General features: G+C 48.6%; 3 protein-coding genes across 4 annotated transcripts in view; 1 reads left to right on the top strand and 2 right to left on the bottom strand.

Annotated features, from left to right (window-relative positions):
* LOC126945506 (emerin-like) overlaps nucleotides 1–19,108 on the bottom strand; it is a 365,730-nt gene that overhangs the window by 55,487 nt on the left and 291,135 nt on the right. The window lies entirely within an intron of this gene.
* MECP2 (methyl-CpG binding protein 2) overlaps nucleotides 1–19,108 on the top strand; it is a 208,665-nt gene that overhangs the window by 22,467 nt on the left and 167,090 nt on the right. The window lies entirely within an intron of this gene.
* TKTL1 (transketolase like 1) overlaps nucleotides 1–19,108 on the bottom strand; it is a 32,656-nt gene that overhangs the window by 6,257 nt on the left and 7,291 nt on the right. Inside the window, exons 3-9 of the mRNA XM_050775432.1 lie at nucleotides 14,801–14,898; nucleotides 13,369–13,560; nucleotides 13,158–13,285; nucleotides 11,620–11,813; nucleotides 8,762–8,926; nucleotides 2,875–3,031; nucleotides 497–627 (exon numbers count right to left, since the gene is read on the bottom strand). Of these exons, the coding sequence (XP_050631389.1) occupies nucleotides 497–627; nucleotides 2,875–3,031; nucleotides 8,762–8,926; nucleotides 11,620–11,813; nucleotides 13,158–13,285; nucleotides 13,369–13,560; nucleotides 14,801–14,898 (1,065 nt within the window). The remainder of the gene's footprint in view (nucleotides 1–496; nucleotides 628–2,874; nucleotides 3,032–8,761; nucleotides 8,927–11,619; nucleotides 11,814–13,157; nucleotides 13,286–13,368; nucleotides 13,561–14,800; nucleotides 14,899–19,108) is intronic.

The following is a 19,108-nucleotide window of genomic DNA, read 5'->3' as shown; positions in this document are numbered from 1 at the left end:
CGCCCTAAGCTGTTCCAAAGGCAAGCCAGGGCCAGGGAACACAGATTCGTCTGTAGTGGCATCCTACCACCGGCTCTCCAGCTTCCTGGATGTCAGGACGCAGCAGGAGCTTCTTCACCTCTGGCTGCAGCCACTGGGGGCTAAAACACTATAGTCTGGGACTCTGCCTGGGGCTTGCTCCTGCGGCTTCTTAAGCAACCTTTGTTAAACACCTTCTCCTGTTTACAATACCCAGAATGGTCCGTGCATCTTCTGCTGAGCCCTGACTGAGACAGGCTGTCAGGTTCTGTTCAGTATCCTGTACTGTTTGACTCTTTTACAAAGCAAATGTGTTTGTGTGCATAATCGCCTATTTTTTATAAAGAATTCTATCACCAGATTTTCTAAAATGAATTACCACTTTTATGCTGAGAAAAAAGACCCAATCATCAGTATGAAACTAGTAGCAGAGTCCAGAAGCATTTTCTGTCTGAAACTAGTGTCTCCTCAAAAATACCTTGGCATTGGCCGCCAGAGAAACAGCATGCTCCGTGGAGACAGCATCAGTTGGGTAGAAGATCGTGCACTTGGGAATGGTTCGGAACATGGCTATATCCTCCAGGGCCATCTGGGAAGCACCGTCTTCACCTGAGAGAACCACAGCCCGATTAAAACATGAGCATAACCCCATTAGGAACCTGCCCTCCACGCGCTTCTAGCTCTGAAGAAGCAATTATTCCTATTGCCACTGGATGTCCCAAGTTCTAGCAGAGCCCCATAAATGGTCCTACTGCATCCTTGTAACTCATTTACATTGTGTTCTTGCACGCCTGTCTCCCTTGAGGTCACACTGTAACGCCTCGGGTTAGGCTCCCAGTTGACTTTTCAGATGGATCACTCCAAGCTACTGTCCACAATGGCTGAGAATTGGCCTGAGTTTGGCCTGCTAAGCCTCTGAACCCGTGCTCTTTAGGAAGGTCCTCAGGCTTTGTTCTCCCTTTTCTGCTCTACCTTTTCTACATCCAGAGACCGGGTTTTACATACCAAAGTGGTGTTTTTCATTTCTCCAGGCCTTCCAAGTAGTTAACACACCTTTAAGGCACGTTGAGGGTGCTACAGGGTACTTTAGGGTATATCTGGGAATGCAGTTTCTGGCCAGAAATGTGAGAGAAATCTTATTGTGCACTGGGTGGCTTAGCTCTTCTCAGCTAGGAAGGGGACTGTCACCATGCACACTGCCTTGCCTAGGACCACTGTCTAACCTCAACAGCCCAGCTTTTTTTTTTTTTTTTTAAATTAACTTATTATTTTGAGACAGAGTCTTGCTCTGTTGCCCAGGCTTGAGTGCACTGGACGATCTCGGCTCACTGCAACCTCCACCTCCCAGGTTCAAGTGATTCTCCTGCCTCAGCCTACCAAGTAGCTGGGATTACAGTCATGTGCCAACATGCCTGGCTAAGTTTTATATTTTCAGTAGAGATAGGGTTTCACCATATTGGTCAGGCTGGTCTCAAAATCCTGACCTCAGGTGATTCACCTGCCTCGGCCTCCCAAAGTGCTGGGATTACAGGTGTGAGCCACTGCCCTGGCTTTTTTTTTTTTTGGACAAAGTCTCTATCGCCAGGCTGGAGTGCAGTGGTGTGATCTTGGCTCACTGCAGCCTCTGCCTCCTGGGTTCAAGCAATTCTCCTGTCTCAGCATCCTGAGTAGCTGGAATACAGGTGCGCGCCACCACACCTGGCTAATTTTTCTAATTTTAGTAGAGATGAGGTTTCACCAAGTGCTGGGATTACGGGCATGAGCCACTGCACCTAGCCTTCCAATTCTTCTTTGGATGGAACCTAGGGCCACTTTCTCCATGTGACTATTTCAAAACTGACACTGAGCACAGCTGCAAGTGGGCTCAAGGACCTAGGCCCCTCTGCCCCTGCAACACTATCGCGCCTCCTCTCCCTGGCCACCACCTGTGCCTCCAGCTTCACCCAGACAGCCGTGACTCCAGCTCCATCTAGAGCCATCTCGTCCAGCCTCATTCTCCCATGGAGTACCTGAGATGGCTACCCAATGTGCACCTCTGGCATTCAAGAAGTGTGTGCAGCCATATCTACTGAGCCCATCTGCCTGCCACAGGCACGCCAGCTGGCTCATCTTCCCATGTCATTTCTGTCATTCATGAAAATGACTCCCTGACGTTTCCCAAGCGAGGAATCCTGGAGATTGGTGTGTTTTGCTCTTCACACCATCGCAGAGTGCTCCATCTGTTAGGAGGCACACTCACTTCTCTCTTCACTCTTAGACCCCTCCCCACCGCCTGGCTTTCTCCCACCTTGCACACCTTCTTTCAATCCCCTCTCCGGCTTCCCATTGCCTGTGGTTTCCTTCTAGCCCACCTGCCAGGTGAATACTATTCTGAGAAGGGCGTGTTTGTAAGAGTTCCTGCCTTGTGTCATGCTCCAGGGTTCTTGTTGCCCCAGGCAGGAAGGAGGGGGTGGTGGTCCTCCCCCGCCCCGAGCAGGCTGTGCAGCCAGTCAGAATGCTCCTTGTCCTCTGTGATGCTGTTCACCTTCAGTTAGATTGCAACCACAGCGAGGGCAGAAAAGGCTCCATGACTCTGCCAGTCCTGTCCATAACCTGCACACAGCTCAACACACAAGGGGCACTCAGGATAGGCAACTGTTTCTCACTGTCTGAAACAACAGTACCACCGAGAGATGCACTTCAAAAGTTGCCCTGAGTGTCTGACACTTTTAAAGGACGACATGGCACTTTCAAAAAAAAGACTTGAATAATCAAACTTCATGGAACCATAAGGAAATTCATGGTTTAACCAATCACATGCTTATCTTTCTCTGTGAAGGAGGAAGGCTATCAAGATGATGGCATTAAAACCCTTACCAACAGATACCCCACAGTGGGAACCAATAATGTTGATGTTGCTCTCAGACAGGCCTCCTATCCGGATCTGATCAAATGCTCGAGTCAGAAAGGCAGCAAAGGTGCTAGCAAAAGCAATGGTCCGTCCACGGGAGGCACAGCCCAGCGCCACGCTCACCTGCAACACAGAGAACATGAATCAGAACATCCCTGGGTACTGCCCACACTGCCCCTTCTCCCACAGTCCCCACGATAACCCCCATTCTGCACCTGGTGAACTGCTCTGAAGTTCTAGCATGCGTCCTTCCCACGCCCCTCTTTTCTCAAACCCTGGGCACCCGTCTGTCCCTCCTGCTCAGATGGTGCCCTCAGCTCATAGCTCCTAGGGAGCAAGAGACGAGTCTCTTCTGCCTGCCCTCCTGGTGCCCGCAGTTTTCCAAGGTCCACGCCCTAGCAGGACATCCTGAATCCATCCTGTTCCTTTCTCACAGGGGTCTCCAGCCATGCAGCTCCTCCTCCCCTCTTGTGCTACTTCCTTTTCTCTTGGATCATTCCATTTCCATTCAGGTGTGTGCCAGTACCTTTTATCTGCACACCCCCATCTCTGCCTTGTCCTGCCTTCACATCTGTGTTCTCCTTCATAGCAAACTTCTCAAAACTTGCCTAGAGTCATTGCCCCTTCCTTCTCATTTCCCACGCTCTTCCCAGCCAACTTCATCTAGGCTACCATCCCCACAAGGTACCTCGAAGCCACAAAACCAAGAGGCTGCCTGACCTTGGCTGGCCTGTGACTTGACTTGGCCCTTGATCTCAAGACGTTTCCTCCTCTCAGTTTCTGCAGTGTGGCAGTGGCCCGGTGCTGTCGCCTCATGGGCGCTGCTGGGGCAAGTCCTCAGGGCCCTGCGCATCCTTGGGAAGTCGCATCTGGCCCAATGCTCCCCTGATCTGCATTCTGGTAATGATCCCCACTTTACATTGCCATTCCTTACCCCACTTCCCCAGAAGTCTGGGCTCAAATACCCCAGTAGGCTTCAAACTAGAATACAAACCTCTCTGGGGCTACACACGGGCTTTCCAAAGGGGATGTGGCTGTGGGTGTTACACTCAAGATCCCCAACTCCAGATCAACTCTGTCTACATTCATCTGCCAAAAGGAGGGGCCGTACTTCCCTTCCACAGTCTTTTTTTTTTTTTTTTTAAACAAGGTCTTGCTCTGTCACCTAGGCTGCAGTGCAGTGGCACAATCTTGGCTCACTGCAACCCCCGCCTCCCAGGTTCAGGCGATTCTCCTGCCTCTGCCTCCCGAGTAGCTGGGATTACAGGCACCTGCCACCACATCCGGCTAATTTTTGTATTTTTAGTAGGGACGAGGTTTCACCATATTGGTCAGGCTAGTGTCGAACTCCTAACCTTAGGTGATCCACCCGCCTCGGCTGGCCTCCCAAAGTTCTGGGATTATGGGTGTGAGCCACTGCCCCGGGTCTCCCACTGTCTCTTTTAACAATCACCTCCTAGCAACCTGATCCCCAAAGGGCATGCTCTCAGTCACCTGACTCTTACGGGGGATCATCCTGGAGTGAAGAACCTCCAGACCCAAGCAAAGAGGACAATTTGAAATAACTATGCTGGTGGAGAGAAAGTGAAGAACTTAACTAATGAAACTGTCAACTCTGCAAATAATTTTTAAATAAACAACTTTACATGAAAGATCAGTATGTGATTTTTTTGGCTTATAACTGGGAAGGAATTCAAAGAATTGAGTGACATTCCTCCAACAAAACTTCCCTTCCCATCTACTTATTCATGTAAGGTTTCGTAGCACATCATTAAAATGAAAAACAGGAACAGAATCTGTTCTCAATGCTATCACATTCAAATTACAAGTATATTCATCTACTAACATACTAGCTAATAATAATAAAAACTCTATCTCACTTCAGAAAAAACCTAATGCTCAGACGCCTATAATTTTTTTAAAAAAGCTATCAATTTATATGCATATTTTTGTTGCAGAAAAAATTAAAGGACAATCAATAAAAGGCTTTCATGCATAAAGATATATTGGGGAAATGAATGGAATGGAAATTGGAAATAAAGTAGAAAAAGGGATTTAATTTCTGACAAAGAAAAGTGGCTTAGCATGAATTTTTTTTTTTTTAAAATTAGAGACCAGGTCTCACTATGTTATTCAGGCTGGTCTTGAACTCTTTCTTTTTTTAGATGGAGTCTCGCTCTGTTGCCCAGGCTGGAGTGCAGTGGAGCGATCTTGGCTCACTGCAAGCTCCGCCTCCCGGGTTCACACCATTCTCCTGCCTCAGCCTCCCGAGTAGCTGGGACTACAGGCGTCTGCCACCATGCCTGGTTAATTTTTGTTGTTGTTGTTGTATTTTTAGTAGAGACAGGGTTTCACCATGTTAGCCAGGATGGTCTCCATCTCCTGACCTCGTGATCCACCTGCTTTGGCCTCCCAAAGTGCTGGGATTATAGGCATGAGCCATCACGCCCAGCCTGGTCTTGAACTCTTGAACTCCAGCAATCCTCCAGCTTCAGCCTCCCAAAGTGCTGGGATTACAGGTGAGCCACTATGCCTAGCCAGTGTCATCTTTAACGGCATGATTTGAGTATTAAAGTATCAAAAATGTCAATATATGAACAACTACATCCTTTGCAACTATTTAAATTTGTGATTAAAAATTTAGATGTGGCCAGGCATGGTGGCTCATGCTCATAGTCCCAGCTCCTCAAGAGGCCGAGGCCAGAGGACCCCTTGAGCCCAGGAGTTTGAGGCTGCGGTGAGCCATGACTGTGCCACTGCATTCCAACTTGGGTGACAGAGCAAGACTGTGTCTCTACAAAAAACAAAAATAAAAAAATGATGTTAGCTTAAAAACTATGCCAAGGTATATGTAGTTTAGAAAACTGCATTTAGCGGTGTGGAGCAGCCACATGTGAAAATGACTGACTGATCTACTGCCCAGCCATCTGATACCACTGTCTCTCCTCCGTACATCTAACCAGTGCCCCAACCCCCTAGGCCCACAGAGAGCTCCTGCTGGTGCCCCCCAGTCCACTTCTCTCCCAGTCTTGTCAATCTCAAGAGGTGATACCACCTTCCCTCAGGTGCTGCCGCCCACACTCAAGTGCCAGCCTTGGTTCCTGTCCTGACACCTGCTGTTGGCATCCTGCTGGCTCTCCTGCCAAGGCAATATGTGACAAGTCTGCTTCCCTCCGACTCCACAGCTACTGCCCTGGTCCAAGTCACCCTCTCCTTCTCCTCCCTTTCCTACGTGAAGCCATTCTTCACTCTTCAGAGTTTTGGAAAATGCAGGCTGTTGCTTTCCTGCTTAAAGCCCTTCAGTTGCTTCCCAGCAAACTGCAAGAGAACCACAGATACTGAACAGGGCCTCTGTAAGACCCCGTATGAGCTGGGCCCTGGAGAGCGTTCTGTGTTCACCATGCTTCTACCACTTGGCCTTCCCTCTGCTCTCCAAACATCCCAAGCCTGGGCCTGCCTACAGCTGGCCATGCCCCCTGCTTGAAACGCTGTCTCCCACATCTGTACACGGCTGACCCCTCGCCACGTGAGACTCAGCTTAAGTATCACCTTTCCTGAGAGGCTGTCCCTGGCTGCCCCGGTCAAGCTCTACACTGTAGCCACCTTTTTCAGCATGGCACTAAATACCACCTGCTCGCCTTTTCTTTACAACTTTTTTCCAACTGTGAGAACATATCAGCAGGCACGGAAAAGACTACATGGCTGTGTGCTGAGGGAACCAGTGAGGTGGGGAGCAAACTTTTTGATAGGAACGTCAATCCAGAAAATTATGGATTGCATTGTTTTCCATTCAAAATGAAAACAGCTTAATGAGCCAGGCTCGGGGGCTCATGCCTGTAATCCCAGCACTTTGGGAGGCCGAGGCAGGTAGATTACCTGAGGTCAGGAGTTGGAGACCAGCCTGACCAACATGGGTTTCTGAAACCCTGTCTCTACTAAAAATACAAAAATTAGCCAGGCGTGGTGGTGCATGTCTGTAATCCCAGCTACTTGGGAGGCTGAGGCAAGGGAATCGCTTGAATCTGGGAGGCAGAGGTTGCAGTGAGCTGAGATCGTGCCACTGCACTCCAGCCTTGGTGACAAAGAGAGAGAGAAACTCCATCTTGAAAAAACAAAAAACAAAAAACAACAAAAGACCAAATGGCCCAGCAGAGCATGGGGAGCTGTGGGGGTACCCATCTCAACAGGGGTGCTTTTTGGCTTCAGTCAACTGGCGTCGGGAGGGAATGCCACCCTGTAGTAGCAGTTCTTCCCATCTTTCAAAAGAATCCAGAAATGTGTATTCTATATAAAACCTCCTGATTCTTTTTTGAGATGGGGTCTCGCTGTTTCACAGGCTGGAATGCAGTGGTACACTGCAGCATTAAAGTCCCAGGATCAAGCATCCTCCTGCCTTAAGAGTCCCGAGTAGCTGGGACTGCAGGCTTGTGCCACCACACCTATAATCTGATTTTTTTTTTTTTTTTTTTTTTTTTTGAGACGGAGTCTCGCTCTGTCGCCCAGGCTGGAGTGCAGTGGCGCGATCTCGGCTCACTGCAAGCTCCGCCTCCTGGGTTCACGCCATTCTCCTGCCTCAGCCTCCTGAGTAGCTGGGACTACAGGCGCCCGCCACCGCGCCCGGCTAATTTTTTTGTATTTTTAGTAGAGACGGGGTTTCACTGTGGTCTCGATCTCCTGACCTTGTGATCCGCCCGCCTCGGCCTCCCAAAGTCCTGGGATTACAGGCTTGAGCCACCGCGCCCGGCCTATAATCTGATTTTTAAATGCTGGCAACTGATTTTTAAAAAATTTAAAACACTGGCCGGGCGCGGTGGCTCATGTCTGTAATCCCAGCACTTTGGGAGGCTGAGGTGGGCGGATCACGAGGTGGGCGGATCACGAGGTCAGGAGATCGAGACCATCCTGGCTAACACAGTGAAACCCCGTCTTTACTAAAAAAATACAAAAAAATTAGCAAGATGTAGTGGCGGGCGCCTGTAGTCCCAGCCACTCGGGAGGCTGAGGCAGAAGAATGGCATGAACCCAGGAGGCGGAACTTGCAATGAGCCGAGCACTCCACTCCAGCCTGGGCGACAGAGCGAGACTTGGTCTCAAAAAATTTTTTAAAAAAATACTACTTGTTCCACATAAAGTCACTGGTGGTCACATAAGACCTGCTGGCCTGTGGTTTTCTGGCATAATGACAGGAGATGGGCAACATCTATGACGCACAGAGCTTTAGAGTTCAAAGGGTTTACTGGCAGTAACTCCTTCCTCTCTTGAGAGAGGTGTGCTTGTGTGCATGTGCTTGAGATACTCGCTGCATCAGTATCCCTCTGGGGAGAGACTGAGGCACAGATAAGCAGAATGGCTTTGCCTAAGGCACCAGCTCTAGGTATTGATATTCTTGTGATTGCAGTAAGTACAACATTTGCATTTCTGTGATATATTAGGCCCCTCTACAGTGGAGAGAAAAAAATTGCATTCCCTGTGACTCCTCAACCAATGTGCCTCTGGGTGGTTGCAGAATTGGGCAGAATGAGCTACTGGGGAGCCTGGGATGCTTCAGGCCCAGAGCCCTGGGTTCAGATGGTTCTAGGCTCAGAGGGCCCACTGTCTGTGGCCTTGGGCCTGCTGCCCTCAGCCAACTTGGAGAGGGTGCCCAGAGAGTGCCGAGTAGTCTATTACGGCCCTCGTAGCAGACCTAAAAGCCACCTCTCAGACTCTACCTGGCTACTTGCCTCCTGTTTCCCTGGAATTTTTTTTCCACTCCTTTTGCTTTCATAAATGGAAAGAAAAACTAGCACATGCTGGGCCTCCTGTGTCCAGTGGGCCATTAATTGTAAGAAGCCCTGAGAGACACTATACACTCACCATGTTTTGCTCAGCCATAAAGCATTCGATGAAACGCTCAGGGTACTCTTTGTTGAATATCTCAGAGAAGGTAGAGTACTTGGTGTCACCATCCAGCACAATGACTCTGTCGTTTGCATAGCCCAGCTTAGCCAGAGCCAAACCACATGCTTTCCGGGTAGCTATCTAGAAGAAAGAATCAGGGGGTAGAGTTTCTTCAAATGCATTTAGAAGGAACGACTACAGAAGGAAGGTGCCATATCGTAGAATGACAAATTATCATCTATCTTGAAGAAAGTAAGTTTGTGACTCACCAAAAATTTCCTTTAATGTCATAAACATGGATTGCTAGCCAATCTTAAATCCATACTAAATAGCTGATGTGGCACTCAAGTTTTTCTCAAACTGTGCTCTTTTTAGTTAACATCCCCCCCCTCCCCTGACCCCCACTTCCTAAGCAGATAAACACTCCACAGCTCAGGAGTGAGATTTCCGACATCAATGGTTCTCATTATATTTTTCAAATTACTTGGCCAGGTGTGGTGGCTCACACCTGTAATCCCAGCATTTTGGGAGACTGAGGCAGGTGGACCACCTGAGGTCAGGAGTTCGAGACCAGCCCGGCTAACAAGGTGAAAGCCTGTCTGTACTAAAATACAAAAATTAGCTGGGTATGATGGCGGGTGCCTATAATCCCAGCTACTTGGGAGGCTGAGGCAGAAGAATCACTTGAACCCAGGAGGCAGAGGTTGCAGTGAGCCAAGCACTCCAGCCTGGGTGACTGAGCCAGACTCCATCTCAAAAAAAAAAAAAAAAAAAAAAAGTTGAATTTTATGAATTGCTTTTGTTTAGTGTGTATGATGATGATCACACTTCCCCCCGTCCTTTGACCTAATACTAGAACAGTGAATTCTATTCCTACGTCTCCTGGCATGAGTCACCTGCATTACTAATTTGAACTCACTGATTCACTTAACTTTTTTAATGTACTAATGAAGTTGAGATGGGTTAATGTTCTATTTAGAATTCTTATATTGCTATTCACAAATAAAGTTGCTCTACAGTTTTCTTTAGGCTAACTTTGTCACATTTTCGCTTCATAAATAAATCACGATGACATTTTCATCTTCCTCCGTATTTGGAAAAATGTGAAACAGTTTAGAAATTACTCTTTTTGGGAAGGTTAAAAATGAGTCACTCTTATATAACCTGGTGAGCCTGGAGCTTTGGGGGATAGCCCTTGGATAGCTTTCTCCATTTTTTCTAGGGCTATTGATTCATTTAAGTTTTTTGTACCTCTTTTAGTCAATTTTGATATTTTACGTATTCCTAAAAATGCTCCCCCCGCTTTTCATGTTTTCATACCAATTATACAACTATAGCGTTATACAGTTTTCTAAAAAAAAAAATTTTTTTTTTGAGACAGAGTCTCGCTCTGTTGCCCAGGCTGGAATGCAGTGGCCCAATCATAGCTCACTATCCCCTCAAACTCCTGGGCTCAGGTGATCCTCCTGCCTCAGTCTCCAGAGTAGCTGGAACCACATTATGGCACCATGCCTGGCTAATTTTTAAATTATATGTAGAGATGGGGTCTTACTACTTTACCCAGGCTAGTCTTGAACTCCTGGGCTCAACTGGTCTTCCTGCCTTGGCCTCCTAATAGTGCTGGGATTACAGGTGTGAGCCACTGTGCCTGGCCCACCCTCTGTTGATACACCTTTTTCTTTCTTCTGGTTTTTATCTTCTGATTTCTCAAGTATTCAAAATTAATTAATTAATTAATTAATTTATTTATTTATTTTGAGACGGAGTCTCGCTCTGTCGCCCAGGCTGGAGTGCAGTGGCGCGATCTCGGCTCACTGCAAGCTCCGCCTCCCGGGTTCACGCCATTCTCCTGCCTCAGCCTCCTGAGTAGCTGGGACTACAGGCGCCCGCCACCGCGCCCGGCTAATTTTTTGTATTTTTAGTAGAGACGGGGTTTCACCATGGTCTCGATCTCCTGACCTTGTGATCCGCCCACCTCGGCCTCCCAAAGTGCTGGGATTACAGGCGTGAGCCACCGCGCCCGGCCCAAAATTCATTTATTTTTAACCCTCATTACCAGGCTAAGAAAACACAAACAACACTCAAAATTTCTCCAAATAAAGAAGGGTCAGAAAGTATGTCCTTCCTCCCTAGGCTCGCCATCTTACTTCCTCTAGGCCATAGAGAACTTGCCTATGTCAGGTCTGCTATACCAGAAGGCAGGATGTAAACATGCTAAAAACCAAAAGGACTTGATATTCAGAGTTTTGTGCATAATTTTATTCCTTTTTGAGGTTTCTGACGAATTGGCCTGCTCCTCTGTGTAATTCAGAGAGTAAATTCAAAAGATCAGCCCGCCTGGGACCAGTATTCTTAGCGGAGATACAGAATTGTAGCAGTTCCGTGCACAAACCGAAGTTGGGAAGCAATAAAAAGGCACACCACACCAGGAGTTAATAAATAGCAATGGACCAATCAGAAAATTCAGACACACGTGTGAAAGCCAAAAATAAAAATCAGACCTAATAAAAGAGAAGGGGGGATAGGAGTGGTGAAGGATCAAGTACCTATTGGGTGCAATGTCCACTACTCTGATGCTGGGTGCACTGAAAGCCCAGACCTTACCACTACACAAAATCTATCCATGTGACAGAACTGCACTTTGTGCCCCTAAATCTATTTTTTTAAAACGGCAAACCTCTCTTTATTGCTTATAAACTGTTATACATTACTCTAATAATTGATTCGTCCGTGGAGACCAGAATAAATGAAGAATCCTGTGTATATATGAACAACATTAGAGAACAAAGCAGTTGACATACCTTATTTATTCAATTATCCACCTTTCTGCCTACCTTGTCACCAACTCTGTAATCAGGTGGAGAGGTCATCCTTACATCTGTGATGTTGACTTCAGGTGAGTCCTCAATGGGGAGCTGTGGGTCAAGATTCCTGCTGGTCTCTATCTGGCTCTCAATTAATTTGATAATGGCATCTGCTCTTTCTCTTGGCATTGGCTTTCCATGCCAACTTTCTGCATCCTCAATACCTGTAATGAAACAAATAAAAGACATCCATTCCATAAATATTTAATGAGTGCCTATGAGGTCACCTGAAAAACAGACCCTGATGAAAAAGACGTCACCCTAGGACTCACAGGAGGAACACCTGGCACGGAGGGCCTGGGATGCTGCTGCAGCCAGAGAGAACACCTTGGACAAAGGTCTTGAGGCTTTTTGTTTTGAGACAGGGGTCTCACGCTATGACTCCTCCCCAAGCTGGAGTGCAGCGGGTGGTCATAACTCACCACAGCTTCCAACTCCTTGGGCTCGAGTGATCCTCCCGCCTCCGCCTCCTAAGTAGCTGGGATTATAGGTGCAAGCCACTGCACCTAGCTATGCCCCTGAGGGCCACTGGTGAGTGGAAGGGAGAATGATGACAAGGCTGGAGAGACAGGTAGGGCAGACCATGGAGGGTGGGTCTTGTGGGTATGAGAAGTTTGAGTTTTATCTAAAGCAAGATTGGAAACTATTGAAGGGTTTGGAGTGGGGAAAGTGACTGATCAGATCCATTATAGAAAGATCACTGTGGTGGCAGTGTAGAGACTGGTGCGGAGGCAGGCCAGCTGGAACTTTGGGAGAGATGATGGGTGTGGCAACAGCCATGGTAGTAGAGACGGGGAGGAGTGAATGAGTCCAAGATATGTAATCTAGGGGACTGGGTGTATGTGTGGGCCTATGAGAGGGAGGCAGAGGCAAGGCCAATACCCAGGGTCCTGCCGGGAACACACTGGCAAAATAAGTTACTGAACGGAGGGTACCAGAGTAAAACTATATTTTCGGTAGGAGTCACAGAACGGTTTTATTCTAAAATGTCTATAGTCCTAAAAAAAATCCAGGGACTACACTCTTTGTAATGAGTTAAATTGAGATAAACAATTTCAGCTATCAGCCTTGAAATGTGATAGTTGGTGATTCCAAGCTCCCTTCTTCCCCAACTCCCAGGGTTCTTCCAGAAAAGTGTGGACCTAGGCACGTGTTTAAGTATGCACTCTTATTTCTGCACCTGCTCATACACACAGCACACTTTCTGATTCTACTAACCGTAGAGATTGTTCCCCGTCAGTCCTCCAATGGGCTGTACTCCTAGCCACTCCCTCGTGCAGGCAGTACATCACTGTCCACCTGCTAGGGCTTTCGATGTCCCCTCCTACGCTAAGCAGACACTAGCTAGTGAAAATAAGAGAGCAGGAGCCTCCAGCATATACTCCAGGCAGAATTGCTATTCACTAAATGAGTCATCTTCCTAGGCCCATTTAAGCCTCTCCCCGCCTCTGCTGCTGAGCGGACAGATGCTTTTAACAACCAGGAGCAGGAGGAAAGGGCTTGCTTACTTGGTGTGCCCCGGCCCTTGAAGGTCTTGGCCACCACAGCAGTGGGCTTGTGCTTCACCTGAGAGGCCTGCCAGAACACCTGGCACAGCGCCTCCACGTCCCGACCATCCACCACGTAAGTGTTCCACCTGCCAACAGAGGAGCAGGCTGGGTTACAAGAGATGAAGGGGGTAGGACAGAATGGAAATCAAGCGCAAGGGAATACAGTTACCCGAAGGCTTCGCAGCGCCTCTGATAGATGTCTATGCAGTGCTCGGCGGGCAATGCACCACTGTGTCCCAGGCGGTTCACATCAAAGATCGCCACCAGATTGTCCAGACTGTAGTAGGAAGCAAAGGCCATTGCCTCCCAGACAGAGCCTTCTGAGGACTCGCCGTCACTCATGAGGCAGAACACCCGGTAGCTGGAGCAAGACAAGAGAGGTTTAGGACCCTGTGGGGGCTCATCTGGGCCAACCAAGCAAATGCGTTTCAGGAGGAGAAATGGAAGCAATTGGAGCAGCTGCTTCAGACCATCCACTTCCCACAATTTCCGTCATCAACTCTGCCCCAGCCCAGCAGCTAAGGAAGCCGAGCTTGAAGAGCCTGGGGCTCACAAACAGGCTTTGCCTCTGGCTAGTTTTCTCTTTCTAACTGTAAAGCAACTTTTAGGTTCTTCTGCCACATTTCCTTATCAATAAGCAAACAGGGCCAGAGGGGAAGGGGAAGAAAGTAGCACCCTTAAGTTCCCCAAACATTTACACATTCATTTTCCTGGTAAGTTCCCTTTTAAAGCATTGCCATCTTCTAATTTTTTTTTTCTTTTTTTTTTTTGAGACAGAGTGTCTGTCACCCAGGCTGGAGTGCAATGGCGTGATCTTGGCTCACTGCAACCTCCACCTCCCGGGTTCAAGTGACTCTCCTGCCTACAGGCCCACGCCACCACGCCCAGCCACCACTTTCTAGTTCTGTTCTTACAACTTATTTACAATAATCCACAATCAAAACACCCCACTTGGAAACATGTTCTGCTGTGAAGTAAATTCCTCCACAACCAACGATGTGAGTGTTCCCATCAAGAAAACACATCCGGCCAGGGACAGTGGCTCACACCTGTAATCCCAGCACTTTGGGAGGCCAAGGCAGGCGGATCACCTGAGGTCTGGAATTTGAGACCAGCCTGGCCAACATGGCGAAACCCCATCTCTACTAAAAATACAAAAATTAGCTGGGCATGGTGGTGCATGCCTGTAATCCCAGCTACCCAGGAGGCTAAGACAGGAGAATCACTTGAAACCGAGAGGCAGAGGTTGCAGTGAGCTGAGATCATGCCACTGCACTCCAGCCTGGCCACAGAGTGAGACTCAGTCTCAAAAACAAACCACACATCCTAGACCCCACTAAAGTGCTGGAAATCTTCAAAAAAGCTATAGAACGGAAAGGCAACAGCAGCTGAAACCTTTCAACAGACCTGTGGGATAGGAAGCGGGGCAGCTGCCCGAGGAGGGGAGAAGGCACAGGGAAGCCTTCCAGAGGGGTCACCACGGGATGTGATGGGGACTAGCCCTTTAGGGCTCTCCACCTCACGGAGATAGGTGGCTGTCCCCCAAGACTCTAGGAAGGGGGATGCAGGGCAGTTAAATGGCTTCTGGGTAAGAGCCTTACCTGGCCCGATCGAAGTACTTGCCAGTATATGCCATTCCACATGCAACGCCCAGTCCTTGTCCAAGCCATCCTGTTGCCACATCCACAAACGACAGTCTCTGTAAGAGAAGGGACCCAGGGAACCCTGATGCAGCTGCAGGACGTGGTATCAGGTGGACTCACACACTGAGTGCAGGCTGCTCCTGTCAGCTGTGTAGCAGTGTTCCATCCAAACGGCCCCTCCCACCCCTCTGGGTGAATTCCTCTTCCCCACACCCATATGCACCCCAAGCTTCCCATCAACGTGACAAGTGGACAATGGGTCAAGCCCAGGGCTCAGCCCGGGCTGGAAACTCAGGTGACTAAGGTGACGAAGACATCCACTGTCCCTGCCTGGGGAGTCATAGCTAATCCATACAGTATGGCAAGGGTGGCTGGAGCTTTGGGAATAGAGACAGGGAGCCTAAGTGCAAAGCAGAAAATGTAAACTATGATTTTTGCCATTTTCCCATGGCCTTTCCCGGTCATGTACAAATCAGATGTTCAATCCTATGGAGGATATGGATTCTTAAACAGAAACCAGACTATTCTGGTTCCCTGGTTTATAAAACTCAGGTCAACTGAGATCTTACAAGTGGTCATCTAGAAGTGCCCATGCTACAAATGAATCCCTTTCTACTAGCATTTACCCCACCCCCAACATTCCGTTTGCAGGCACAGGGTCATCACTAACCCAAGCAGAAAATGTGGCCCTCTGTGGCCCACAAGGTCATGCCAAAGAGCTGCTGCACTGACTGGAGAGGCCCAACTTGCAAGCATACTGAATTTACCCAACAGCTTCTGCAGCCACCGTTTCAACCTGGTCTTAAACATCCCTTGCATCTGTCACTGCAGTGGCCTCCCAGCCTCCCGCACAGCCATTCTCAATCTAGCCACCAGGGGGAGCCTGTTAAAACTGAAGTTGACTGTTGACTGTTAACTTTTCTTTTTTTTTTTTTTTGAGACGGAGTCTTGCTCTGTCACCCAGGCTGGAGTGCAGTGGCCGGATCTCAGCTCACTGCAAGCTCCGCCTCCCGGGTTTACGCCATTCTCCTGCCTCAGCCTCCCGAGTAGCTGGGACTACAGGCGCCCGCCACCTCGCCCGGCTATTTTTTTTTTTTATATTTTTTAGTAGAGACAGAGTTTCACCGTGTTAGCCGGGATCGTCTCTCGATCTCCTGACCTCGTGATCCGCCCGTCTCGGCCTCCCAAAGTGCTGGGATTACAGGCTTGAGCCACCGCGCCCGGCTCTGTTAACTTTTCAAGGTCTTCCCACCTCCCACCAAGTACAGCTCAACTTTTTGCGCCTGTCTGCCCACCCCAGCCCCCATCACCTCCATTTCTCCCTCCCACTGCTCCGGCACCCTGGCCTCCTTGCTGCTCCTTGAACACAGTGGGCATACACCTGCCTCAGGGCCTTAGCACTCATGGCACCCACTAGTGGAGTGCTTGTGCCTGGATGTGGACACAGCTCACTCTCCTGCCTCTTCCAAATCCCTACACAAGCGTCAGCACTGAGGTCTTTCTGGACCATTCTTTTTCAACCAGTGCCTCCTACCTCCTCCACTTTTACTTGATCCCAGATGCTTGGCCCCACCTGACACTCCATCTATTGACTTAAAAGTTTGTTTCCTGCCTGTCACCCTCCTCTGCTCAAACGTCAGTGCCTTTCCAGCAGAGAAGAGCAGGGTCATCACTACTGTAGATGGTTGGATGGTATTTATGATTCTCAGATCTGCTTCTTGCCTCTTACCCTCTGCTACTCCCTGGGTACTCTTGACCTTCTCCAGCATTCTCTGCATGCTTTGTACCCACCAGAGACTCCCTTTTGGTTCTGCATTACCAGCCCAGCACAACTGTCCCACTCAACTCAAGTCTCTTTTGACTATGTCTCCAGTCACGTCTCCCTTCCTATGGCACCCACCACACTCAGGTAACAAGCTCTGGCTCCCAGTCGCCTTGCATGCCCTTGGAAGTCCTACATAATGGACCGAGCCTGGGCTCAGCAGTACAGACCAACTCTGCTTCCCTCTAGCTGTGAAGTGTGAGGCCAGCGGGCCCATCTCAAAGATTTTATGGGTGCAATGGAGACCAGAGCCCCTTAGGTGACAGGAGGTTAAGGATAAAGTGAGGACAGATTGAGAAAATGGTGAGGCATCAGTATGATGCCTGTTATGGCAGAAGTGCTCCCACATGGGTGTTGTCTTTCTTAAGAACCCTTATGCTGTGGGGGTAGACGATTCAGGGAGGTGAAAGGCTAGAATACAGATCTGCTCTGCCTGGAGGATGGCTGTTTGCCCCGTCCCCAGGCAAACCACAATGGACTATGCTTCACATGTTTTCTCTTTTGTTCCAATTTCATCTACCAGCTAAATCTGATGAACACACAAATTCTGGCAGCTGAACAGTGCCTGGTGTGCTGCTGCCCAATAGAAAGCCTCTTCATCCCCTAAGGCCAATGGCTCTGATAGCAGCTGTTACATGACAGTCTAGACTTTTTTTTTTTTTTTTGGAGACAGGGTCTTGCGCTCTGTCTCCCAGGCTCAAGTGATCCTCCCACCTTAGCCTCCTGAGTAGCTGCAGGCACGCATCACCATGCCCAGCTAATTTTCGTATTTTTTGTAGAGATTGGGGTCTTGCTATGTTGCCTAGGCCGGTCTCAAGAGATCCTCCTGCCAGAGCCTCCCAAAGCACTGGTGTGAGCCACTGTACCCAGCCTTTCCTTATTTTAAACCAGAAATCTAAACACCCATATTGCATTTATACATCTAATTTTTTTTTTCAATTTTCATTGTAAAGGGGGATGGAAGTGGTGGCTTGTTGCCTGTAATCCCAGCACTTTGGGAAGCAGAGGTGGGTGCTTGGGCCCAGGAGTTTAAGGCCAGCCTGGGCAACATAGTGAGACCCTGTCTCTACAAAAAATACAAAAATTAGCCGGTCGTGGTGGCGTATGCCTGTAATCCCATCTACTCAAGAGGCTGAAGTGGGAAGATTGCTTGAGGCCAGGTGGTCAGGAGTGCATTTTGCTGAGCCCGAGCCACTGCACTCAAGCCTGGGCAAAAGCGAGACTCTATCTCCCCCCAAAAAATAAAGAAAAAAAGACATAAAAAAAGTTCAAGTTTACAGACATGTTTAAAGACTAGCACAATGAATTCCTTCCTGTATACTGCTTACCTCCAGTAACCAACTAAAAGTAATGGAAGGCATTTACTTCCTCTCTCTCTCCACACATGCGTGTACACATATAAATTCTATTTATTTTTTGCCAAACCGTTTGACATTATGGTTCAGACACCAAGACAAGGGTCACAATTATGACCTTTAGGCACCTCAACTACGCCCACAGTTTTTGTCTTTACTTCCCACTGTGCTAATCTGACATTTCTATTTGGACACAGTACTCTACCCAGCCAGATTATTTTTTTTTCTTTTGAGAAGGAGTCTTGCTCTATCGCCCAGGCTGGAGTGCAGTGGCACGATCTCAGCTCACTGTAACCTCTGCCTCCCAGGTTCAAACAATTCTTGTGCCTCAGCCTCCCAAAAAGCTGAGGTTAGAGGCATGTGCTACCACGCTCAGCTAATTTATTTATCTATCTATTTATTTATTTATTTTTAAGTAGAGACAGAGTTTTGCTATGTTGACCACACTGGTCTCGAACTCCTGGCCTCCAGTGATCCGCTCACCTCAGTCTTCCAAAGTGCTGGGATTACAGGCATGAGCCACTGCGCCCGGCCCCTAGCCAGGTTTTAATTTGCTTCGGGACACAGTGTACTTTGAGATGGCATCAAACCAGCCACACAGATTGACCTTGAGGTTTTTTCTTTCCTATCCCCCAACATCATGAGGTGGCTGGTATTGCGCCCAATCTAATGAGAAGTGCCCCATCAGTTTCAGGTCAGATCTGCACAAACATAGAAGAGGAGGAAGCTGACTGACAGGGGTGGGATGTCCCTCCCAGTTACGCTCAATTTCCCCCAGGCTCAGTGAGTGGGATTCACTGAGGCTGCCTGCCTCTGCTCAGGCAGCACAGAGGGTGGGAGCAGCATAACCCGCCAAGGAGGAAGCTTTCATGCTAAGTGGGGTGAAGTAGGGTATGACCAAAGGAAAGGAAGGACAGCCAGCTCTCCCAAGCCACCCTTCCTACCATGCCATCACAAGGCTCCAAGTGGCCCTCACTAAAACACTAAAGCTTTAAGATGCAAAGGAAGAACCAAAATGATAAACGAGGCCCATTTCAGGCCTTGTTCCCACATGGTGGCTGTTCAAACTGGGCTTAACTGGCAAGCACC

This window comes from Macaca thibetana, chromosome X (assembly GCF_024542745.1).
Source record: "Macaca thibetana thibetana isolate TM-01 chromosome X, ASM2454274v1, whole genome shotgun sequence".
NCBI classification, from domain to species: domain Eukaryota; kingdom Metazoa; phylum Chordata; class Mammalia; order Primates; family Cercopithecidae; genus Macaca; species Macaca thibetana.
Note: the sequence above shows the minus strand (reverse complement) of the source record. Positions and strands in the feature narration are given on the sequence as shown.